General features: G+C 38.1%; 1 protein-coding gene across 1 annotated transcript in view; it reads left to right on the plus strand.

The window, feature by feature from the left end:
• Window positions 1–26677, plus strand: part of LOC126292175 (nuclear RNA export factor 1-like) — a 125695-nt gene that overhangs the window by 73359 nt on the left and 25659 nt on the right. Inside the window, exons 9-10 of the mRNA XM_049986015.1 lie at window positions 14348–14577; window positions 22200–22368. Of these exons, the coding sequence (XP_049841972.1) occupies window positions 14348–14577; window positions 22200–22368 (399 nt within the window). The remainder of the gene's footprint in view (window positions 1–14347; window positions 14578–22199; window positions 22369–26677) is intronic.

The raw sequence follows: 26677 nt of genomic DNA on the forward strand, positions 1-26677 counted from the left end.
TCACCAGATGCTAGAGTTTTGTCCGGACTGTCTCTCCCAAAGCTGTCAGTAGTTCCAATGGAATGTTGTCTACTCCGGAGGCCTTGTTTCAACTCAGGTCTTTCAGTGCTCTGTCAAACTCTACATGCAGTATCATATCTCCCATTTTGTCTTCATCTACATCCTCTTCCATTTCCATAATATTGTCCTCAAGTACATCGCCCTTGTATAGACCCTCTATATACTCCTTCCACCTATCTGCTTTCCCTTCTTTGCTTAGAACTGGGTTTCCATCGGAGCTATTGATATTGATACAAGTGGTTCTCTTTTCTCCAAAGGTCTCTTTAATTTTCCTGTGGCAGTATCTATCCTACCCCTAGTGAGATACACCTATACATCCTTACATTTGTCCTCTAGCCATGCCTGCTTAGCCATTTTGCACTTCCTGTCGATCTCATTTTTGGGACATCTGTATTCCTTTTTGCCTTCATCATTTACTGCATTTTTATATTTTCTCCTTTCATCAATTAAATTCAATATTTCTTCTGTTACCGAAGGATTTCTACTAGCCCTCGTCTTTTTACCTACTTGATCCTCTGCTGCCTTCACTACTTCATCCCTCAAAGCTACCCATTCTTCTTCTGCTGTATTTCTTTCCCCCATTCCTGTCAATTGCTCCCTTATGGTCTCCCTGAAACTCTGTACAACCTCTGGTTCTTTTAGTTTATCCATGTCCCATCTCCTTAAATTCCCACCTTTTTGCAGTTTCTTCAGTTTTAATCTACAGGTCATAACCAATAGATCGTGGTCAGAGTCCACATCTGCCCCTGGAAATGTCTTACAATTTAAAACCTGGTTCCTAAATCTCTGTCTTACCATTATATAATCTATCTGATACCTTTTAGTATCTCCAGGATTCTTCCATGTATATAGCCTTCTTTTATGATTCTTGAACCAGGTGTTAGCTATGAGTAAGTTGTGCTCTGTGCAAAATTCTACCAGGCGGCTTCGTCTTTCATTTCTTTGCCCCAGTCCATAATCACCTACTATGTTTCCTTCTCTCCCTTATCCTACTACCGAATTCCAGTCACCCATGACTATTAAATTTTCGTCTCCCTTCACTATCTGAATAATTTCTTTTATTTCATCATACATTTCTTCAATTTCTTCGTCATCTGCAGAGCTAGTTGGCATATAAACTTGTACTACTGTAGTAGATGTGGGCTTCGTATCTATCTTGGCCACAATAATGCGTTCACTATGCTGTTTCTAGTAGCTTACCCGCATTCCTATTTTCCTATTCATTATTAAACAGACTCCTGCATTACCCCTATTTGATTTTGTGTTTATAACCCTGTAATCACCTGACCAGAAGTCTTGTTCCTCCTGCCACTGAACTTCACTGATTCCCACTATATCTAACTTTAACCTATCCATTTCCCTTTTTAAATTTTCTAACCTACCTGTCCGATTAAGGGATCTGACATTCCACGCTCCGATCCGTAGAACGCCAGTTTTCTTTCTCGTGATAACGACATCCTCTTTAGTAGTCCCCGCCCGGAGATCCGAATGGGGGACTATTTTACCTCCGGAATATTTTACCCAAGAGGACGCCATCATCATTTAATCATACAGTAAAGCTGCATGACCTCGGGAAAAATTACGGCCGTAGTTTCCCCTTGCTTTCAGCTGTTCGCAGTACCAGCACAGCAAGGCCGTTTTGGTTATTGTTACAAGGCCAGATCAGTCAATCATCCAGACTGTTGTCCCTACAACTACTGAAAAGGCTGCTGCTCCTCTTCAGGAACCACACGTTTGTCTGGCCTCTCAACAGATACCCCTCCGTTGTGGTTGCACCTACAGTACGGCTATCTGTATTGCTGAGGCACGCAAGCCTCCCCACCGGCGGCAAGGTCCATGGTTAACAATCCATTAGTTGTTGTTAAAAACCAGATGGTAATGTATGCATAGTGTTGGATACATGAAATGTAAATAGAATTATAGAGCCCAAGGGACATGAGACCCCTTAAACAGAGGAACTGCTTGCAAAGTTTGACGAAGTAAAATACCTCAGCGCAATGGATCTCAAGGATGCATGAACTGTAAATAGAATTATAGAGCACAAGGGACATGAGACCCCTTAAACAGAGGAACTGCTTGCAAAGTTTGATGGAGTAAAATACCTCAGCACAATGGATCTCATGTTGGTTAATTAGTAGATTACCCTGCATAAAGGTTCGCGGAAGTTTACAGCATTTCTGTTTGAAGGAAGGTCTTATTAATTCAAAGTGCTGTCATTTGCTCTAAATGTAATCAGTCTGTTTTCATAAGACCTTTGCATAAAGCAATGGAAAATGAGCTAAAAAGGAAAGTGTTGTTATGTGTTGATGATGTATTTGTAATATCCACAGCATGTGAAGAAAACCTGCAAACTTTGAATGAATTTTTAAGGAGGTTAGGTTCCCAAGGTGTCACCATTAAATTGTCAAAATTGTAATTAGGTTGAAAAGAGATGAAATTCTTGGGACACATTGTAAATACTATGCAGATTAAGCTATATTCACACAGATTAGATGTGATCATGAATTGCTCAGAACCTATTAATAAAAAACAACTCAAATCATTTTCAGGTATGGTAGGATTCTACAGGAAAGTCATTGCCAATTCAGTACTTAATGCACCAAGTTTGGGGAGATAAATAAAACTGAACACAATGTGGAGATGGGATATAAATTGTCATGAAGAAATTTCAAAAATAAAAGCAGCATTGGTTACAGTCAACTATTGTTTCACCCAAATTTTTCCATACGGTGCTGGATGCATCAGATTATGGGTTCGGCTATCATGTATTCCAAGAATATGTGACTGATCATACATTAGAGCGAAAACCAATAGCTTTTGCCAGTTGATTGCTGACACCAAATGAATGAAATTATAGAATTACAGAAAAAGAAACAATATCAGCAGTGTGGGCATTCAAGAAATTTAAATACCTACTAGTGGTATCTGAGACAGCAATACATACAGACCGTAGCACATTGACATTTCTATGTAAGAGCGAACTTCAACACAGTAGGCTAACACAGTGGGCTCTCTCTCTCACTCTCTCCAGGAATTTTGCTTTCCTATTAAATATGTAAAGGGGAAAGATAGTATACTACCCGATGCACTGTCTCGACTGTCTATAGGTCTTCAGTTAAACCAAAATGTATAGGAAAGAATCAAATTTGCTGTTTATTTTCGAAAAGTAAATATATACAAGAAAGACGTGAAAATTTTTGTAAAAACTTAGACAGTGAACAATGCAAGGACGATCACTTACAGCTGTATATTGATGCCAAAGTCATATTGATACAAAAAGCATTTGGAAACTGTACAAAGGAATACTATTTGATAGGAACACAATTCGCAAAGCTAGTTACTAAGCATCCCATAAAATAGCATTAATTTAATAACCTGGCATATACATGTAGGATATGCCCATTTCACCCCAAAAAGTGTACTACTTTAAGACTATAAATTGCTTTGTTAGATAAATCCTGAGATCCTTTGAGATATGTCAGAAAGTTGAGGTACAAATATTGGAGTCCACATTGCATTGTATCTCATCATTCCCTGTAATTTGTGAGACCTGCCGGCCGTGACGTGTCTAGAGGCTGAGGAGGAATGGTGTTGGAATGCTGGGCGAAACTAATAAAATTATATATGTTAAGGAATGCAACAGAAGTCCTTATGTCACAGCAGATGCTGCATGGAGTTACCAGTACCGTACAGAGTACTAAACAGGGCCTCATAGTATGCAATCTCTGTGTCACTGCATGGGTGATAAAACAGTATGAATGAAGAACAAAGAATAATTTATGTAAAACTTTAGTAACACCTTAGCTGCTGCTCAATGTTTTTACTCTCCTGTATACAATACAAGTTCATCAATATTCACAAATGAGAGAGAGTATTGTTATGAATGTATGATAGAAGAATAAGAAATTGCTAAGCTACTATTGGTCTGATTTTTAGTTCTAAAAATATTCAAAAGTGAAACTGCAGTAATTGGAGGAATGAGCTAAAAAAAGTAGTAACCTGACTTGTTTACTTTACACAGTTGTTGTTTTTGAAATTCCAGAAAGGAGAATAGACTTATTGAAAAGCAAATACTAATCATTTTACTTTCAACTCTGATCCTGGCAGAATTTGTATTTCACAGGGTAAACAACAGCTTATGAAGGTACAAGATTTTCCAGATGTTATGTAGCCAGAGTTTGGAAATAGGTTATTTCATTGAGTGGAAGTAAACCTTGCACTAATTTTGAATATAAATTAACAAGCTTAATTAGTAGAATTATATGCATTTTTGTTATACAGAATAAGCGTCAAGTCCTGTTTTGTGTATTTTATTATATGCTTAAGGTGTTCCGCACGGTCTTCATGCCATTCCAAAAGAGTTGAAGACGTACTTTGAGTCTAGACGTGCATAGTACTCAAAGGCGACAAAGTGTCTTCGGCACCAGCCACGCTGTCAAGGAATACCAACAACCAGAGGTTTATATCAATAATGCATTTATGTACATATTGAAAAAGTGCTTATCATTCATTACCCAAAAAGTCTTCTGTAACAAGATACTTATCACCTAATATGTGATGTATTTAAAGGTGCAGTAAGGGCCTTAAAAGATTGGAGTTGCCACCTCATGGTTTTTATTAAGTATTGAGTTACAGTTATTCTTCAGGTAAGAAGCATACGAAACAATTCAGGTCCACAGTATAATCTGAGATGAAGATCACAATGAGGTAACTTAAATATAAATGAACTTTCGCAAGCTGAAGCATGTGGCATTGTGCACAGACTTTAACTCTCCAATGCCAGAGAGTTAAACTGACAAGAAGTTGAACAATACCAATGTTGCAAGAAATATTAACTATTAGTGGAAAAATCATATTGGTTTCGTATTTTCTTAACAGTGAGAACTTTTGAACATCTCAAGTGTGTTAGTTTGTTTACACTGGCAAATTGGACTTCACAAATGCAATTACAAGCAGGTTTTGAATAATTACTACAATCTGTAGCTGTCTCAGTGGGACAGATGGAATGGTGTCCAAGCAAACTTTGCTCAAGTTGGTTATTTCCATTCGTATAATGTAAGACTCACCCACGTTTGGAGAAAAAACACATGTTAATAACATACAAAGGGCATTATTAGTACAGAGTAACAAAGTATTACATAATGCATGATATCAGTTTTGTGGTTGTTATTGTGCAAACACACATTTACATGCATGCTTTAACAGTACAAGGCCAGGAGGAGGAAAGGTGAAGAAGGAAGTGGGAGATGAAGGATGTCAGACAAAGTATGAGTATTATTGTACAGAGACAATCCTGTCATTCTACACATACCTCCGAAATTCTGACTTCCAATTCTAGGCTTTTATATTTTTCATACATAAGCCTTTCTCTCTTACTTGTCTACAAATAATACATTTCATAGGCTTACTATCATATCTGCTCTTAAAGATAAAAGAAAATAATTTCACTTAAACCAGAAAATAAATTTTAAAAAATGCTGTTGTATCTCTATAAGACAGGCAACACACTTGCAGTGGCACAAAGTACGCTTCATCCCCCTGCACAGAAATTTGTCATGCATAAGCCGGTGAAGTTTGGCAATCTACATAGCTAGACCTGATTTTGACAGTGCACCAGTACGTCGTTTTATGTACTTCTGTGTTATCTTCAACACACTTTGATATTTTCAACCTGCAGGGTATACAGAAGAGATGACAAAATGATCAGTGCAATCTCTCTATAGAGGGAAAATTCATTCTGGAAACATCCCCTAGATAGCACAGCCATTTCTCTGCAGTATCTTTTCTCCCCGGAGCACTTGTTGCACAATCTCTCTTCTGACAGCTGTATCAAAAATTTTTGAGAAAGTAATGTATTCAAGAGTAGCCTCCCATATATGTAAAAATAAAGCACTCAAAACATCAGTTTGGCTTTCAGAAAGGCTTTTCAACAGAAAATGCTATATACGCTTTCACTGATCAAATATTAAATGCTCTGAATAACCGGACATCACCCATTGGTATTTTTTGTGATCTCTCAAAGGCCTTTGACTGTGTAAATCATGGAATTATTTTAGATAAGCTAAATCATTATGGTTTGAGGGGGGCAGTGCACAAATGGTTTAATTCATACTTAACTGGAAGAATGCAGAAAGTTGAAATAAGTGGTTCATGTAATGTTAATACAACAGCTGAGTCCTCAAACTGGGGGGCTATCAAGCACGGGGTCCCACAGGGTTCGGTCTTAGGTCCTTTACTGTTCTTGATATACATTAATGACTTACCATTCCATATTGATGAAGATGCAAAGTTAGTTCTTTTTGCTGATGATACAAGTATAGTAATAACATACAAAAACCAAGAACTAAGTGATGTAATTGTAAATGATGTTTTTCACCAAATTATTAAGTGGTTCTCAGCAAACGGACTGGACTCTCTTTAAATTTTGATAAAACACAATATATACAGTTCCGTACAGTAAATGGCACAACTCCAGTAATAAATATAGACTTTGAACAGAAGTCTGTAGCTAAGGTAGAATTTTCAAAATTTTTAGGTGTGTCCATTGATGAGAGGTTAAACTGGAAGCAACACATTGATGGTCTACTGAAACGTCTGAGTTGGGCTACGTATGCTATTAGGGTTATTGCTTATTTTGGTGTTAAGAATCTCAGTAAATTAGCTTACTATGCCTACTTTCATTCACTGCTTTCGTATGGTATCATATTCTGGGGTAATTCATCATTGAGTAGAAAAGTATTCATTGCTCAAAAACGTGTAATCAGAATAATTGCTGGAGCCCACCCACGGTCATCTTGCAGACATCTCTTTAAGGATCTAGGGATCCTCACAGTAACCTCACAGTATATATATTCACTTTTGAAATTTGTTGTTAATAATCCAGCCCAGTTCAAAAGTAATAGCAGTGTGCATAGCTATAACACCAGGAGAAAGGATGATCTTCACTATGCAGGGTTAAATCTGACTTTGGCACAGAAGGGGGTAAATTATGCTGCCACAAAAGTCTTTGGTGACCTACTAAACAGCATCAAAAGCCTGACAGATAGTCAACCAACATTTAAAAATAAATTAAAAGAATTCCTAGATGACAACTCCTTCTACTCATTGGCTGAATCTTTAGATATAAATTAAGGGAGGGGAAAAAAACTAACTTAAGCATTAGTGTCATGGAATATTTTGTGTAATGTAATATCTTGTACAGACATCTTTCATTAACCTGACATGTTCCACATCATTACAAAGTGTCGTATTCATGATCTATGGAACAAGTATTAATCTAATCTAATCAAGGTGTGCTGCAGAAATTCTGTGAAGCAGCGAAAGCAGCAGATGGGTGCTGGCAGAAATAAGGCATGTCATGAGTCGTGCCCAGATAGCGCAGCCAGTGGAGCATTTGCCCCCGAAAGACAGAGTCATGGTTTGCCACACAATTTTAGTATTGCAGTAAGATTCAAATCTGTGCATACTGTGCTGCAGAGTGAAAATTCATTCTGAATGCAAATGACATTTCAAAGGCCTTAATATGTTTTTCAGTGCTAGAGTCGAAGGTCCAACTTCCATACCCGTCAAGGACAATGGTGAATATGTGACATCCAAGCATTCAGGTTCTCAGTTGCAAACTGAGATCTGACTCATTAAGAATTTTCCCATTTTGATGAATTGTTACCTGGACTGTTAATTGTAGAGTTTGCCTCTTCCTTGGAGTCACATTCTTGAACAAAATCCTACTTGTGTGTCCGATTGTTGACACTTCCTCAAAAGTAGTGCTATTTTATTTTGAAATTTGTTCGCATTATCTGTTTTGAGAATATTACCGGTCTGGCCTCGGAAGGGTTAGTAGGTAGGCCGAAATTTTCACAGTACTCAATCTGTTTGCATTGCATTGAAGACAGGTAAAATCTAGATAAATGGGATGTTGTCAGATGCAGAGAAGAGTCTACTAATCACCTTCTCAAATAGTACAAGATGGGATCTGATAGCACCACAGCAGGACAACAATATCGATACCTGGGTTGCAACACTGACCGTTGGGGACTAAACACAGGGGAGGGTGTAAACTGGATGCATAAGTCTCTGCACAGTGTGGGCAGGTTTACAAAGGAGAAAGCTGATGTCCCTTGTAAAACAACAGTTGAAGTACCCAGCAGGAATACAGGATCCCCACCAAAGAGAAAGGTACCTGTGAAAGCAGGTACCAGTAGTGCAGCAGGGGCAGCCAGGTGTATGGTAGGATGTGTGTGTATGTGTGTGTGTGTGTGAGAGAGAGAGAGAGAGAGAGAGAGAGAGAGAGAGAGAGAGAGAGAGAGAGAGAGAGAGAGGAATTGTGATGCAGCTGCCAATGTTGTTGGGTAGTATTACAGAACGCTATTCCCAGTTAGTAAATAACCTGATGCCCTGTTTATTTTTTGTACTTACATTATTTTACTAAAAAAAGATGCATCATTTTACTACATGCAGCTACAATTAAGTGATTTCTGTATGATTTATATTTATTTTGTACTAGTATCAGTTCTTATAATAGTGGACTTTTATTAATAAGTTATCGTGAATACAGTAAAAGGCACTTGTTACAATAGCTTACACATCAACTTTCAGGAATAATAAAAATGCTATTTGAAGATATGTTTGTACAGAATTACCTTCTGAAAATGTTAATTTTGACATTAATTAGTTACCAATATAAAATTCTACGCAATAATTAACACTTTGGAGACCAAACCTGAGCTTTGGTATGGCCGCAACTTTGTGTTTTAGATTGTGTCCAGATATAGGTTGGGCTGTGATTTTCTCAACGCAAGAGTAAACTAGACTCATTTAGTATGAGAACAATGTATGGAGTTCTTGCTACCTGTCCCTTGACTGGTGCTGCCTTCTGTTGTCAGTGTCTAGAATTATTTTGAAAGAAAGACTAGCGAATGTAACAGCTGCTGTTGCAACTGGGTGAGCTAATGTCTGATTACACTGGTGTAATTTCATGCATTTACTTGTGCAGTTTGCTGTAATTCTGCTACATCATGTTTGTTGAGTGAGCAAGACATTTTGGAAGCTAAAGAGGAAGAAATTGCTCAGTAACTCACCTTGCACTTTTTTTGTTGGAGGATAATTGCACTTTCTGTAGTTTTATTTTAAAATCTATAATCTATTAAAAAAACTAAAGGTATATATGAAGAATAAATCTTGAGTCTGGTCCTTGTTTTAGCACGCATTACTCTCGAAGATATATCAGCTACATATTATGTGACCTTAACACTTCAGATAATGGCATAAATGCGTGGTTTCATGGCCCCAATATTTTTCTAAGTGGCTGATTTCCAAAGTGTTGACCAACAGTTATGTACTTCATTAACTGTTTTTTGAAATTCATAAACAGTTGTACTTTCAGATTTGAGATCGAGATGTAAACACCAAAAGCACCACAAGAAGTCTGTAACTCTCTGTAAATTAGCAGTGTTAATTGTAATTACACTGAGATGACAAAGTCGTAGAATACCTCCTAATATCATGTCAGACTTTCTTTTGCCCAGTGTAGTGCAACTTGACTCGTGATCCCCTGCAGAAATATTGAGCCATGCTGTCTCTATGGTCATCATGCCAGTGCAGGTTTTTGTACACAAACTGACCTCCCAATTATGTCCCATAAATGTTGTGTAATCTGGATGGCCAAACAATTCACTTGTATTGTTTTCCAGTCATCTAGTGTTGAACCGATATGGTCACAAGCCCAGGAGAGACACTGCAGGCTGCTAGCAAAGACACTTGCATTGGTCATCTTCTGCCATAGCTCATTAATTCCAAATTTTGTCCTAAGTCCTAAGTGATACGTTTGTCGTATGCCCTGCATTTATTTTGTAGCACCGACACTCTTTGCAAAAGCTGTTGTTTCTCGATTGTTAAGTGAACGCCGTCAACTACTGCATTGGCTGTTGTGAGAGTTAATGCCTGAAATATATACTCGGCACACTCCAGAGACTGTGGACCTCAGAATATTGAATTCCCTAATAATTTACAAAATGGGATGTCCCAAGCATCTAACTCCAGCTACCATTCCACTTTGAAAGCCCGTTAATTCCTGTTGTGTGTCCATTATCTCTTCAGAAGCCTTTTTACATGAATCACCTGAGTACAAATGACAGCTCCACCCCCCTTTTATACCTTGTGTATGTGATATTACCACCATCTGTGTATGTGCATATTGCTTTTCCTTGACTTTTGTCACCTGCCATCGATGGAATTTGACTTTTTGTTTTTGAAAATTTTATAAATGGATCACAGACTTGTAACTGGTGCAGTATTTGATCGGTCAGTATTCCAAAAACACTGTTTGAGATTTAGTATGTGGTGGTCCACTATCTGAGAACAGTATTTGTTTGGTTGAGCACTTCCTGGTGTGAAAAATGACACTGGTTTCCATACAAGTTGCTATGTGAGTGGCATTAGCTACAGGTGAAGATATTTGTAATCATGTTTTGCACCTGACGAAAATAAAGAAAAAGTACAATCAGAATAAATGTATCAGGTTATTGATTTATGACAGTCACCCTAAACCAGTATTCACTGCTTCAAAGGTGAGTAAATTATATTTTATTATTGTTCTAACTACATCCGTTTCAATCTTGCCACATTTCTATATATTTGGGTTATCATACCAAGAAAAATTTTACATAAAGATAAAAATGGATTACATTGGACTATGCATGTAAAGGCATAGGACATAGGTTAGTCTGTGTAGGTGTATACAGTGGATCTCAGGAGGAATGATCAATATTCAGGGATATCACAGAAACCCTAATTTGAAACAAAAAATTTCACATGAGTGTATGCCCTGTGCCGAATGGTTTCCGAGATAGAATACATTTAATTTACATTTGTCTTTGGGCTTTATGCACATATATTAGTCGTGCCCACCCACCTGTGTTCAAACACACTTGACCTCTTAGCCACTAACAATCCAGAGCTGATAGAGAGCATCATGACTGATACAGGGATTAGTGATCACAAGGTCGTTGTAGCTAGACTCAATACCATTTCTTCCAAATCCATCAGAAACAAACGCAAAATAATTTTATTTAAAAAAGCGGATAAAGTGTCACTAGAAGCCTTCCTAAAAGACAATTTCCATCCCTTCCGAACTGACTATGCGAATGTAGACGAGATGTGGCTCAAATTCAAAGATATAGTAGCAACAGCAATTGAGATATTCGTACCTCATAAATTGGTAAGAGGTGGAACGGATCCCCCGTGGTACACAAAAAAGGTCCGAACGCTGTTGCAGAGGCAACGCAAAAAGCATGCGAAGTTCAGAAGAACGCGAAATCCCGAAGATGGGCTAAAATTTACCGACGCGCGAAATTTGGAACGTACTTCGATGCGAGATGCCTTTAATAGGTTCCACAACGAAACATTGTCTCGAGATTTGGTAGAAAATTTGAAGAAATTCTGGTCGTATGTAAAGTACACAAGCGGCAAGACGCAGTCAATACCTTCGCTGCGCAGTGCCGATGGTACTGATATCGACGACTGTGCCGCTAAAGCGGAGTTATTGAACGCAGTTTTCCGAAATTCCTTCACCAGGGAAGACGAATGGAATATTCCAGAATTTGAAACACGAACATCTACTAGCATGAGTTTCTCAGAAGTAGATACCTTAGGGGTTGTGAAGCAACTCAAATCGCTTGATACGGGCAAGTCTTCAGGTCCAGATTGTATACTGATTAGGTTCCTTTCAGATTACGCTGATACTATAGCTCCCTACTTAGCACTCATATACAACCGCTCGCTCACCGATAGATCTGTACCTACAGATTGGAAAATTGCGCAGGTCGCACCAGTGTTCAAGAAGGGTAGTAGGAGTAATCCATTTAACTACAGACCTATATCATTGACGTCGGTTTGCAGTAGGGTTTTGGAGCATATACTGTATTCAAACATTATGAATCACCTCAAAGGGAACGATCTATTGACACGTAATCAGCATGGCTTCAGAAAACATCGCTCTTGTGCAACGCAGCTAGCTCTTTATTCGCACTAAGTAATGGCCCCTATCGACAGGGGATCTCAAGTAGATTTCCGGAAAGCTTTTGACACCGTTCCTCACAAGCGACTTCTAATCAAGCTGCGGACCTATGGGGTATCGTCTCAGTTGTGTGACTGGATTCGTGATTTCCTGTCAGGAAGGTCGCAGTTCGTAGTAATAGACGGCAAATCGTCGAGTAAAACTGAAGTGATATCAGGTGTTCCCCAGGGAAGCAACCTGGGACCTCTGCTGTTCCTGATCTATATAAATGACCTGGGTGACAATCTGAGCAGTTCTCTTAGATTGTTCGCAGATGATGCTGTAATTTACTGTCTAGTAAGGTCATCCGAAGACCAGTATCAGTTGCAAAGCGATTTAGAAAAGATTGCTGTATGGTGTGTCAGGTGGCAGTTGACGCTAAATAACGAAAAGTGTGAGATGATCCACATGAGTTCCTAAAGAAATCCGTTGGAATTCGATTACTCGATAAATAGTACAATTCTCAAGGCTGTCAATTCAACTAAGTACCTGGGTGTTAAAATTACGAACAACTTCAGTTGGAAGGACCACATAGATAATATTGTCGGGAAGGCGAGCCAAAGGTTGCGTTTCATTGGCAGGACACTTAGAAGATGCAACGAGTCCACTAAAGAGACAGCTTACACTACACTCGTTCGTCCTCTGTTAGAATATTGCTGCGCGGTGTGGGATCCTTACCAGGTGGGATTGACGGAGGACATCGAAAGGGTGCAAAAAAGGGCAGCTCGTTTTGTATTATCACGTTATAGGGGAGAGAGTGTGGCAGATATGATACACGAGTTGGGATGGAAGTCATTACAGCATAGACATTTTTCGTCGCGGCGAGGCCTTTTTATGAAATTTCAGTCACCAACTTTCTCTTCTGAATGCGAAAATATTTTGTTGAGCCCAACCTACATAGGTAGGAATGATCATCAAAATAAAATAAGAGAAATCAGAGCTCGAACAGAAAGGTTTAGGTGTTCGTTTTTCCCGCTCGCTGTTCGGGAGTGGAATAGTAGAGAGATAGTATGATTGTGGTTTGATGAACCCTCTACCAAGCACTTAAATGTGAATTGCAGAGTAGTCATGTAGATGTAGATATCATCATCGTCATCATCTTCTTCTTCTTCTTCTTCTTCTTCTTCTTCTTGAATAGTTTCCAGTCTCAGGCTGAGTCTCTGTGGAACACAAGCCTCACCATCTAGTTATTTCCCCACCATCTTTCTGTGTTCACTCTGGTCCAGTCCTCGCCCCCCTCCCCCTTTTTTTTCCTCCGAAAGACTCCTCTACACCCTTCAGGCATCTATCCCTCGATCTTCCTCTAGGTCATTTCCTCCACATCTCCATTTTATGTATCATCTTGGGAATCCTCTTGTCTTCCATTCTCTTTAAGTGCCCATACTATATTAGACTTGATGTTTCTATCCTGCTGTGTAAGAGTTTCTCTTTCACTATTTCCCTTGCCCCTTCCTTCCTCATCCTGTCTCTCTCCTTGTTATGCTGTCCTACTTCTGAGAAACTTCATTCCACATGCATTTAATCTGCTGACATTTCTTTTCTTCATTACCCGTGTTTCAGATGTGTTGGTCAGTATTGGCATGTAATAACTTCTATATACTGTTTCTTTGCTTTTTTGTGGGATGCCGTAGATGTACCATCTGCAAAAAGAACTGATGAAATGTTGACACTGAAAGGCAAATCATTAACAAAGAACAAAAAAACAGGATTAAGAGTAGAACCTTGAGTAACTGTTAAAAGAAGGCAGGTTTGAAGGTGGTGTAACGTGCAACTGCTGCATACCTTGGCTACTTGTGTTCTATATGAGACACTATTCAAACTAGGGCATAGGTACATATGAAGTTTTTTGCTTCAATTGATTGTTCCTGTTGTCTCCCTGAGTACTGACCATTCCTCCCAGGACACCCTGTATGAGGAAAGAAAAGCCCATCACTACGAGATAAGTGTGTTATCATGAAACAACAGTGGAAAAACTCTTATATTGCTAGAGGAGTAATGGAGTGAAGCATTTTACTAGGAGATCTCCTCTGTCCATTTCCAAAAAGCGTCCCTAAACTTGCCTACCTGCTCCAACACTGGCAAAACATCAAAGCTTGTGGAAGAAAGGATAATGTTAAATCTGGTTTTATAGTAAATGATTGTATAATAATACTAGGGAGATAAAGTAATTATACAATGATTTTTTCCCTACTATATGATTTTAGGACATGCATATCTGTTCAATCCTCTCTTTAGGACGGGACTTACGTGCCGCACATGCCGGGCTTACCACAGTGGCGTCCGAATTACATTTTATGTAGCAGCCACGGCGACTCGAGTGAGATCGCCGACCAATTCATGGAGCACTTTTTCATCCTGTACGATGGTGAGGTTCGGACAGGGCTTCGAGGCTTGTACCATGAGGACGCCTACTTCTCTCTCTCTAGCACATTCTATGCTGGACAGAGCACAGCAACCAGTAAGGGGTAAGTGCAAATCCACCAATATTCTCTCACTGCCTGTTGCAGGCTGCTTGAGTATATTCTGAGCACGAATATAGTAAACTCAAGTGTGACTCAGTTCCCACTCTGCCTACCCAGTTATGTCACAAGGCACTTCTACAGGCTGTTCACAATGTAGTACCGGTCCTGCTGTGGCATGAACTTTAAATCTGTGGCGATGCCGTGTACAGATACGTCCCGGCAGCATTTATTTTTAGATAAATGCGTTAAGAACATAAGGAATACAAAAGACAATAACTTCTTCCAAAACACAACATTATAAAGTAAATAATATTAACATGGGAACGGAAGCCAGGATTCTACTGCAAACATAGAGCCGAATGCCTGTTCATGTGAATGTATGATACTCTACTGCTATTCATAAAATGAACCCCATAAAATGCAATAAATCTGTAGAATTTAAGGCTTATTCTTACTTTGTGTTAGTACTAAAAGGTAGAAGTTTCCTGTGAAGGGCTGCATCGAAATGTAACAGTTCTTGCAACATGAAGAGTGTTTAAAAAGCAACGAGAAATTTATAAAATCGGGTGTTATATTAGTCCGATTTGCACTACTTTTTTTGTCATTGTCTTCATAAACGTTTCTGAAAAGTATCGGTACAATGTTACGCATATTGGGTATTTACTCTATTGTCAGCTGTCAAAAAGATTACATGCATTCTTGTAGTATTAATGATTATTTGCTGTGTATATACCTGTAAATAGATTAGAGAATCTGTTTTAAATTTTGCTATAAGAATGGAATAAAGAGAATCAAATTTGTAGAAATGTTAAATATTACTTTTTATGAGTCTGCTGTTAGTAAAACAAGGGCATACAAGTGGTATAAAAATTTCAAAGCAGGCCTTAAAGGACAGCGGTTTTACAAGCATGGATGAGACTAAAAATGCATAGTTAAGAGACCTACAAACTATCCTGAAGAAACAGTTCCTAATGTGTAGTATGTAATGAGGAATATTTTGAAGAGGATAACATTGCTGTAGATTAACAAATAAAGCACTTACCAAAATATAAAAACTAATATATGAATGCACCTTGTTTACATAGAAGTCCAGAATCGGTGTACATGTTTTGAAGGAAATTTTAGCAGTGTTTAGGATAGCTATTGTTGTATATGTTTTAAGCAGTATGTCTTAGAATCAGGCAAACAGTAACTGAGATAGAGATTTGATAAAAGAGTACATTCAAATGCTGTGTTCAATAAGCATCAAAGGTTTTGTGTGACTGAATCACATTCTATCAATGAAAAATCAATCAATTTTACCATGAAGTTCTTAAATGGACACTGACTTTGTACAACTAGTGATAATGGTATTTATTGTTTTGGATCACATTTGCCCGTATTTATCTTGGAAAACTGTTTAACATATTTACTACCATGTAGTACCCTTCTACCACAAGAAACTTTATAGTGTCTGAGCATAATCATGCTTGAAAGCATACACAACATATTTTTTAAGAAATTATTCATTGCTTATTTACATACATCATAATTTAGAGGTCATTATTAACAGTGTCACTGTCATTATTGTCATCGTCATCGTCGTAACTTTCTAAATTAATAACTACGACATCTAGTATGTCTTCAATAATCCCCATCCTTATCCCAGTACTCTCGTTCAAGTTTCTCCATGTGGAGGCCGTGTGCACTCCAGTCATTTAGTTTGGAATAAAAAACGGAAACTCAGAAAATTGTTCATCAGCTGCAGTAACTTCGTCATGCAAATATCTCCAATAATATTTCTTCCTCTGATGAAATTTTTGAGTTTTGCCCTTGCTATTTCAATTGGATTTATGTCACAATTGTATGGTAGAACTTGGAGCACGGGCTTCAAGTACTTTATTAATTTCAAATACTTTGTCTTCCGGCCTATGGTGTTTAATTAAATCAAATAATTTTTTTTATTACTAACAAATCAGCTTCCACCTTATCTTTTAATAACCATTCAGTCATTTCCATTTTATTCAGGGATCTAGTTTGAGCTTTGTTATGCTCCTTGTTGTGATATGAAGCATTGTCCATAACGATAAAACAGTTTGGTGACAGATTTGGAACTATTTTAGTCGATATCCATTTGGAAAAAATTTCTTAGTTCTTTTGACCATGGTAATCTCCTGTTGCACATACCACTTTCTAAATTAGCTGTGTGTTGGGTAAAAACCCATCTTTTTATCCAACTGTCTATAATAATGGGTTTCCCCCAAAAATTATTAGTTTTCCTTTGTGGCAATTCCAGTAAAACATGCGGTTTATTTTCGTGTTCCTTCCTTATGTGTCCCATTGAGGCGTGTCTGGCATATGCATAAATTACAGCCCTTCGATTGGGACTGGTAATATTAACCAACAGTTCTTTCTGTGTCACCTCTTTAACACACGCTGTAATAACATTGGAGATGATCAAATGCTCGATATTCCGCAAGTACCTCCATTTCTTTGTGTTCTGCACATTTTCTTGCAATGCAGGGCGACTGTCCATCACTTACAGAGACCGAGGTGTATCAGTAAGTGTACAAATTTAACTGCCTGACACTGGCAACTAAGATCACACAAACAGAAACAATACATATCGCTGCAGGCCAAACCCCAACGCTAGTCATGTAACATGCAACCAGTTTTGGGTGCCCCTGTAGGCCAGGGAAGAGTACTTCTGGAAAACGCCACATCCCCTGCCAAAAGCGCTGCTCTCTCTTGAGTTTATAGGCAGACTATAGAGGGTGATCTGTAGGGAATAGATCATTTTCATATGAGCAGTAGTATGTTGACTTTTGAGAAAAACACCTTTATTTATACAAAATTGAAAGATAACATTTTCAATTTGTTTTGCATAGAGCACTTGCCCGCGAAAGGCAAAGGTCCCGAGTTCGAGTCTCGGTCCGGCCCCCTTGGCAAAAGATCTGTATGCTGATCTTTCAAATGAATTATCGGATAAACTTGTAAGTGTAGGGGAAGATCTAGAAACATAATTTCTCACTGATTTGTCACACGATATTAATAATTTAAACCAAAAAGTGAAATTAGTGGATGAGGTACAAGAACAGTTCGCGGAAAATGTGAAGAAGGTGTCTGAGGCTCAGACAAATATGCAGCAGGAGCAGCCACAATTGTGCCAGAATATAAATACACTCAGTGGTACCGTTGATGTGTTGCAAATAGTGTACAAGCAAGAATGTAAAAATAACCAAGGACAGAATTTTAATCGGTGAGGATTTAATGACCACAGAGTTTATAGACAGCAAGCATACAATGTGCCACCGACCGGGGCCTGGGATCTGAACGGCAACTGGCGAGGGCAGAATGCAAGCTGGCGACAAAATAATCTGCCACCACCTGACTTCACTACTGTCAAAATTATGTTTCAAATAGAGGCCAGGGACAACAAAATTTTGAATCAAGCTCCTAACTGGCGAAACCAGATGCATAATGTGCACATAGTTGAGGTTACCCGTAATGAGGAGGTCAGTGCTCAGGCTAAGTCAGAAAACTCGAACTGGTCTTGATAGGCCCCTGTTCGATGACCAGTAACATGGGGAGGGGCATGGAACTAGTTAAAAATTGTTTACTTAGATATGACAACTATAGTGATATTAAAGATGACCTCTGATATCGAAGATGATCTGTGTCAGGAAGATATCACCAACTGTGTAGATAAAAATTAAGACACAGTACAGGCAGTAATCAATGCACAAATACTTGTTTTAGGGGTACCCATGGTACTGGACATGAAGCTACCATGAATATAATTTCACATGACCTTTTTGATCAGTTACAAAACCAAGGACACATACCGATGCTTCCAGTCCAAAATTGTAAAATCCAAATAGCTGTAGGAGGTAAGTCTAAAGGGGTAAAATTGCAGGCATGAATTCCTACTCAACATGATAGCTTCTCTTTGCAATGCATTTTTCTTGTGGTTGAAAGACTAATAGTAAACTGCCTTATCAGCATGGACACCTTTAGGAAGTAACAAGCACAGATTGACATTGGTAAGGGGAAGTGTCATTTCCTTGTGAACAACTAACAATATCCAGCAGACCTAGTCAAGTCAAATGTCAGGGAAAGTAAACCAAAACACACTGCTAATGTTTGAATACAGTTCTTCTGTCCTACTGAAGCTCAGTGCTATCAGACACTGCCCTATACCTCAAAATAAGAAATCTTGCATTAATATCTCTCTTCCGAAAATCAAGAGCATTACAATAGATTATCTACCCAGAGTAGGCAAACTGGAAATACTGACGACAGACAATGCATCATACTTTACAGGCAACCGCTGGAAAGAGCTCATGAACACCCACAGCATTAAACGTGCTAGTATTCATGTTTCAAAAAGCAAGTCCCATAGAGAGGATATTTAAGCGCTTTAACACCCCTCACAAACACACAAGGTGGTTCAAATACGTTACCCCATTCCTTCAAGTTGTTAACAATCTCCCGTGTAGCTCAACTGGCTTCACACCTACAGAGTTGCTGTTGTACCAAAGACAAGTTGACCATTTGGAAAAACCTCTGCCTAACGTCCCTAAGAAGAAAATATCATGGGGAGGAAATATGTCAGGCACTGGTTAGCATTGATGAAAAGGCAAAATACAGAAAACAATTGGATGATAAGAAATTAGGACACACTGTAGAGTACTATGTGGGACAACAAATACCCTTCAGGATTGATCCAAAATCGGTAAAGTATGGTAAGTTGAATTGCAAGTGGTAGCTGCTGTACACAGGGCCATTTGCTGTACCAAAGATCCCTCACCCATGAGCCTATAAGTCATTATACTTAAATAGTGGTAAGGAAAAAGGGCTCTACCAACGCAAAGATTTACGTGAACTTGTGCACTAGACAGAATTTGACACTAGTCAAGTATGGCTTGTTTCATTTTACGTATTTCATGTGTGTTGCCTTATTAGAATGTAAGTTTAGTTATGTAAGGTTTTCATTGTATGTTTATGAGCCAGAGAAGCTGAGAAAACATTACCCTCATGAAGCATGAGAAATTATTTAATTTTACACCGTGCTGTTTAAACACACAGTAGCTGTGTTATTGAGATGCAGCACTTGGAAGAGGCAAAGTGGAATGAGGATAGAATTGCACATGTGCAGTTGCTAGTCTTAAGGTTGACGACCTCTGTACATGCGCCCAGCACAGTGTAAGCCAGAGCTGCTAGATGACAATGGTAGCATAGCAAAGAAACACCAAGCAATCTACACTTAGAGAACACTTTATAATGTGAGTTAATTACTAATGAAATAAAATGTCTACACAACAGACCTAGACTAGGATTAAGAAATTGGGAAGAACTAAGCTCAGGAATATATATATAGAGAGAGAACGCAGTAAATACTGTGTACAGAAAACTGGCTACCCACTATGATACTATGTATAAGCTATTTACATTTATACAGGTGGCTATTTACATGCTACATATAAGGAATGAAGGAATATAACCTAAGTTTTGGATATACTATAAGAGATAAAATTGTGCCCTGCCAATGACAACACTTTTCTTTCCAGATCCAAGAAGGTAAGTGAAAATGACAACCCGCAGTATGAACATGTGCGCTCTTTCAACTCATTGAAACTATTGATAAAGAATGAACTGCATACTAATAGAAATTGAATATATGAATATTGAATGTCTGATGCATTAGTAGCCAGCAAGCAGCTATGCACTTAGTTTTAAGTTAGTATTTAAGTGTCCTTCCAGGGAACGATGCAGAGTCATGTCCTGGGTAAAACAGGGAACACAATAGTTGTGTGTTTGGTACCAAAGCATAATGGCTGCACTGAAAATAAATAATTACGTGTATGTGAGTGTGATGCAGATGTGTGAGAAGGTTGAACGTAGGTCTTGATAAATAATTACGTGTATGTGAGTGTGATGCAGATGTGTGAGAAGGTTGAACGTAGGTCTTGCACTACCAAATGAAAAGGGGTCAGACCAAGCAAAGTCAATGTGACTGAGAAGAGCGCCAAGCAAGAGTTATTACTGTACATTTGCACATGAGCACAAGTTGTCTCCTCATTGTTGTACACTTGTTCATTGGTACTGTTCTCGTAGATATAAATTCATGTATAACAGAATACACAAGAGTGAAATCAGGTAGCAAAAGGAAATATAAGTGACCAACACTGAAGTACATTGTTTACAGTCGATGATGACACTTGTATAACAATATTATACTGTCAGGATGTATCAGTGGATATTCAATTCAAAGTAAGTGGATTAACACCAGTAGATAGTCATGAAATGATGTACTCAGTAGTTCTCTCATGATGAACGAAGAATTGTAGTAGTAGAGTAAAAATGAATGCTTCTTCCTGTCCATAACATTTCCTGTAGACCAGTAGACACATCATAGCAAACATGTTCAGAGGTGTAGCTAAACATAGTTGGGTAGGCTTATTGTGATTTCGTGTTACGAAGCTTTCTTTCCTCTGCATACGTAACGATGGATGCTCACATCAGGCATGATATATGAATGCAAAACTCATCCGCATCATGTAACAGTGTTATGCAAATATTTTGTCAATACTGGGAAATGAGATTGAAAAAATGACTACCTGTGTCATGTAAAAATAAGATGAAACTATGAATACAGATTGTTCACAAATGAACATTCAAAAGGGTAATGCTCAGTGTGATAAAAATGATAAAGTAAAAACTGAAAAATGTTATGTGACATAAAACCACAAGAAGTGTACAGAATAATGACTGTTTTGTATGCATAACACAATATTTATGGAAAGAAATGTAAATGTCATATGACAATGTATATGTACAGAGTAAGAAATATGCCAACACGTCATGTCAATGTATTATAAAATGTAAATACTTAGGTTATTGTAACAATAAAGGAATGCAAAAACTACTTCACTCTGCCTGCTCACAACTGACTGGTAAAATGGACACCTGTTGCTTACAATTGTTAGTTAAAGCTGACACCATAGTTACTGCACTGATGTCGCTTCTACACCAGGAAAAAACTAGTCTCGGAACTTTTGAATGGTTTACGTATGTTTGGATTGATGTCATCACTAGCGTCATCTGCAAAAATAATTAATTCTGCGTGTTATGTTAGATGGAAGTTCATATTTGTATATGAGAAACATAAGTGGACCTAAGACTGTGCCTTCTGTAACACCATAAGTGAAATCTCCCTAATCAGAAGAATCACTCCTGGTTTTATAGGTCGAATTATCGAGTACAACTTTCTCCATTCTTTTTATTAGAGGTGACCTTACCCCTTCTTTGACTATACCATCAGTTTCATAAATCCCAAGTTTACCTAGGAGGATATTGTGAGTTGCTCAGTAAAGTGTCCTAAATAAGGCAAGAAAATACTGACCTGCACTGTTTTGCTATTTATAGCGTGTAAAATTTGTTAAGCGAACATTGAAATGGCATTTTCAATTCAGCAACTTGTCCTGGAAACCAAACTGTGATTCACTAATGATACTATTTTTTCTCAGGTGGAATACAATTTTGGAGTATGTCAGCTTATCAGAAGTTTTGAAAAGTGATGTCAGCATAAGATGCCGTATTTTACCTTTGTTACACTTGTCACTCATTCTTTCCTCTTTCTGCAGGCTGAGCCCCTACATAGCACAGAGTGGCAACATCTTACACATCTCTAACAAACAGAATACAAAAATTGCACTATGCCATGGGGCGAAGAATATCCTCACAAAACTTCAGGCACTGCCACAGACCCAACATGACCCATACTCCTTCACTGTGGATGTCCTACATCATTCCGTAAGTATAAAACATTTACCATTGCTGTATTATCCCCTCCTTACCATTCCATCATTTATTAGCAATGATTTTATTCAGTCATTGTAGTTCTGACAGGCGATGCAAGTTAAGTGCAGCGAAAGTCATGATCACTTACTGGTGGGAGAAATACATTCTATTCTTTCCTTCTACTCCCATTTTTCTTCTTCTTGTTTTGATGACTCAAGGGCAAATAACTTGGTGTGATCTGTTTTAATGTTGTCCTTAGTGGGCTGATTTGTAAGGCCTGTGACTAATGACAAAATCTTAAATGATAGTATTTCTTACATGTTTGTCAATGGTCTCTCAACTGTCATATGGGACAGTGGTCACAATGACCTACAGATACTGCCCTCTTTAAGCGAAGGGTATAATGTGACACTATATGAAGAATTGCATCTTTACATATGTGTAGAGAAAGTTCGTAGAATGAACTCAATGAGAGTATTTAAATAGGTACAATGAAATTTTACAGAATTTTTGTAAGATTCTTGAAATATTTTTTTTTTATAATAAACAACACAGTTTGAATTCATTGACAATTTTTTTCCCTTTCATCCTTTGCTCCTTCTTGACTTTTTTCTCATCTCTACATTTTTATTTACATGTTTTGTTGTCTGTGCACTTCTTCCTAGGCTAGACAGTACATACACACCCTCTGGAGGTGTAATTTCTAGTGCTGGCATTAGAAACATTTCAAGCAGAAAATTCTAATCCTAGCTTTTGGAATGTGTCTATTCCTTTGTTATGGGGGAAAAATGGTGTCTGGTCAGAATTGGAAAGGAGGGAGGCTGTGTGGGTGTCCACCTACTGTGAGGACAAGGAGAGAGAAAGGTGAAGGACAGGGAGTAATATACTATAGTCAGATAAAATTACTTGATGTTGATGCTTCCTGTTGTAGATGGTTTCCTCCAGTCAGAGCACTCGGCATCAGGCCTGAACCATTTGCTGTTGCCAAACCACCACAACAATTAGGTCACTTGCAATTCCTCATCTGGCTTTCTTTCTTTGTGTATTTGGATCCCAAATCCTGCATCTGGTCCTTTTATTTTATATTCAGTATTCATCACACATGATAACACTCCCCCACCCCGACCACATGCTCACACTCATAAGTGCTACTTAAATACACACATTTCATAAAGAGCACTGACCAAACACTATACAACAACATATTACAGAGTAAGGGCATAGGATATTTATTAGTGTAACAACTTTACGTGTATAAGGCTGGTATTTGTATTTTTCTGAACCTAATCATAAACTTTGGTCATCGTATTTATTCAGTTAATTGGTTTAAATGTAATTTTTTTTTTATTTCTGATACTTTGCAGAATCATTTTTATCATTGTATTGACTTTTTCATTTTCTCTTATTTTTCTTCCTAACATTCCTTTTTTAATTTGGAATCTGCTTGCATCGCCCGTAATCTGCAACCAGGTACCAGCTAAGACTGTTCTTCAGTTGGCAGTGCGGCATCCCCTTTATCTAGTGTGAGGGTAGTTTCAGGTAGCCTATGATAGCAAGAAATTACAGTTTGCTTGTACCACTAAATATTAAACTTTGCAGCGGAAGATGGCTGTGCAAACAAATACATTATGACATTTTTCTGTCTTGAGTTTGCTCATAGAGGTTATCCTTAAATACCATGAGCAAAGCAATAATGATTTTAGTTATGCTACAGTTTGTTGATCACTGTTTCCTCAGATACATTGCACATAATGAGACTGTGGTTAGGTTAGGACAAGAGTTTAAATTCAGGGCTTCAAAACCCATCAACTGCTGGAGTTCAGTCATTGGTCACTTAAAATCAGCTGTCGACACAGCATCTCCCATCTCTGTCATACCTCATGCCGGCCACTTCCGACATTGCTTGGCGTTACACATTAACAGCATTTGTGAAGCGACCTGCCATGTTTGTCTGTTGCCTATAACTGAGTGGTAGCCAGCAGCGGATGTGGCAGCACTGTAGTAGCAAGTGACAGATGTCCCCTACCAAGTAATTTTAATCAGACTGTATTAAACACTGCACCAGCTTCAGTTCAGAGATTATAGAAGTGGAAAAGTGTGAAGTAAATGTGCATTAAAGACAAAGAGATAAAAAAATGGAATGAATAATACATTTTTAAAAGTAGGTGGAAAAGGGATGAAAGGGTGTGTGTGGGGGGGGGGGGGAGGGGGGGTGGATCATTTAAAAGAGAGAGGGAGAATAAAGAAATTGATAAATAACCGAGTAAATAATGAAATATTAGTGCTGGGGAAAAATGGGATACTGAGCTGCAAAACCTCCACTTCAACAGCTGCCTCCTCTTCCGTAGCAATTGCTTACAACCTAGACTTTCATATAAACATATCTGATTCAGCACCAAATACTCTTGGTACCTACTATTCAGGACTTTCCTCACCAGCAACTACCTCACATCCACAATCCAATTTTATGGGCAGTCTCTTATAATGGTTCCTTTTCTTGTGATTTACTTTCAAATAGCAGGCTCAATATGAGTAAAGGCAGTTAAGTCAGAATACATTTAGTTGTGAGCTCTTTCTTTTCATCGCTACTACAAAAAACTGCAGTCCAGTTATTTCTGTTAATATGTAATATGTTCTTATATTACATGTTGCTCAGTGGAATTGATCAACAAGACTTAATACTTTTTATGAACATTTTCTCAATGCAGAAAACAATTGCCAATAATTTATTGCTTAGAAAAGGAAGAGAATTTAGATATCACTGACATTATGCTTTCCATATCTTTGGCCCGTTTGGCAGGCGCGACAGCAGGCAGTCTATATTACGCGGCAGGCAAACCCCCAGTCAGCTGCGGCAGTCACTCATCTCGTGTGAAATGAACAGAAATAACAAAGGAACCGTATCCTTGTGGAAGAAGACATTGAATATATGACACTAAAAGTCCATTAAACAGAAAATAGTCAAAATTGTGCCAGCTGCAGGAGTCCGAATTTTAGTACTGACAAATCTGTGACATACTCCTCCTCTGATTCTCTTACAAACAATTCTTCTTCTAGTCAGAAGCGCATTGTTTGTCGCCCAGTATCACTCAAATAATGAATTCTTCAGTACCTCTGGTAGAAGTGCTTGGTAAGGTCTGTTGGCCACAATTTTTTTTATAACCAGCAGGAATACTGTTAGTTGTGGTCTGGAAGACACTAGAAAATTACTCCAACAACAGGTATCAAAGCAAATAAATAAAGTAAACTTAAATACTTCTGTATCTCTGTAACAAAAAAAATGTTGATTCTAAGGAATTCTGTTGACAGCTAGTCTTACCATCATTAAAATTAAGGTGACTCATAAATGTCATTTCCAAGAGTAAATTTTTTTCGATTCTTGAGTTAAAAAATAAATAAGTGAGAATTTCACACATCTGATCTTTGTTTCCAGGTGGGGACAGTTCTCACTGTTCACAGCCCTTCTGAAAAAGTGTGATAATCATACATTTGCACCTCTCATAACCCACTGGAACCAGCAGGCCCTACTGCAGATTCAACCTCTCAGCCCCTACCCAGCCCATGTCAGTTAGATCACATATTCCCAGTCTCTTTGGAAAGAATATTAGAGATTATGTGATTTGTTTATGTTCATTAATTTCTTATATATCTTTTGTGGCACAAGCAAATGTTGCAATTTTAAACCCATTTAAACAAGTACCTTCCTCATCTCAGCTGACTTGATTGTGATGGATGAGTCTACTGTAGTACCTCTGGCATTTTATTCCAGTCAGGAATGGATGTTTTCATTTACACATCAGTGCCACAATTACATGTGTTGTGAGAGCTGTCTGCAGTTTGGCACCTGAATAGTAAAAGTAAGGTTATGAGGGACCAAAGCAAAAATTTTTGACAAACATTGTAATGTAAATTCTCCACACTTCTGAGAATTAAAAGAATAGCAAATGTTTTGTGTAACAATTTCAAAACATTTATATTTATTTTCCTAAGAAAATATATGTATATAAGTACATCAAACATTTAGCAGGCAGTAAACAGCATCTTTGTGTGTCATCCTTTTTAGCTTGTCTGCTTTCTAAGTGCAGACGACATCGAAAATTATTTTTAATTTTAGTACTTCTGAATTTTCCACTGCTGAAAAAGTTTTCATTAAAAAGGATGTTATCTATTTATGTTCTTATTTAAGTACAAAGTTTGCTTTTTTCTGTCCAGGTGGTAAAAACCCAAATACCTTGTTGCTGTCAGGTAATTGCTTTCTCTTGAGAGAGAACATTAGTAGGAAAAAGTATCAATCCTCGTGAAACCTTCGCATTGTGCCACG

Source organism: Schistocerca gregaria, chromosome 9 (genome assembly GCF_023897955.1).
Source record: "Schistocerca gregaria isolate iqSchGreg1 chromosome 9, iqSchGreg1.2, whole genome shotgun sequence".
Classification (NCBI taxonomy): domain Eukaryota; kingdom Metazoa; phylum Arthropoda; class Insecta; order Orthoptera; family Acrididae; genus Schistocerca; species Schistocerca gregaria.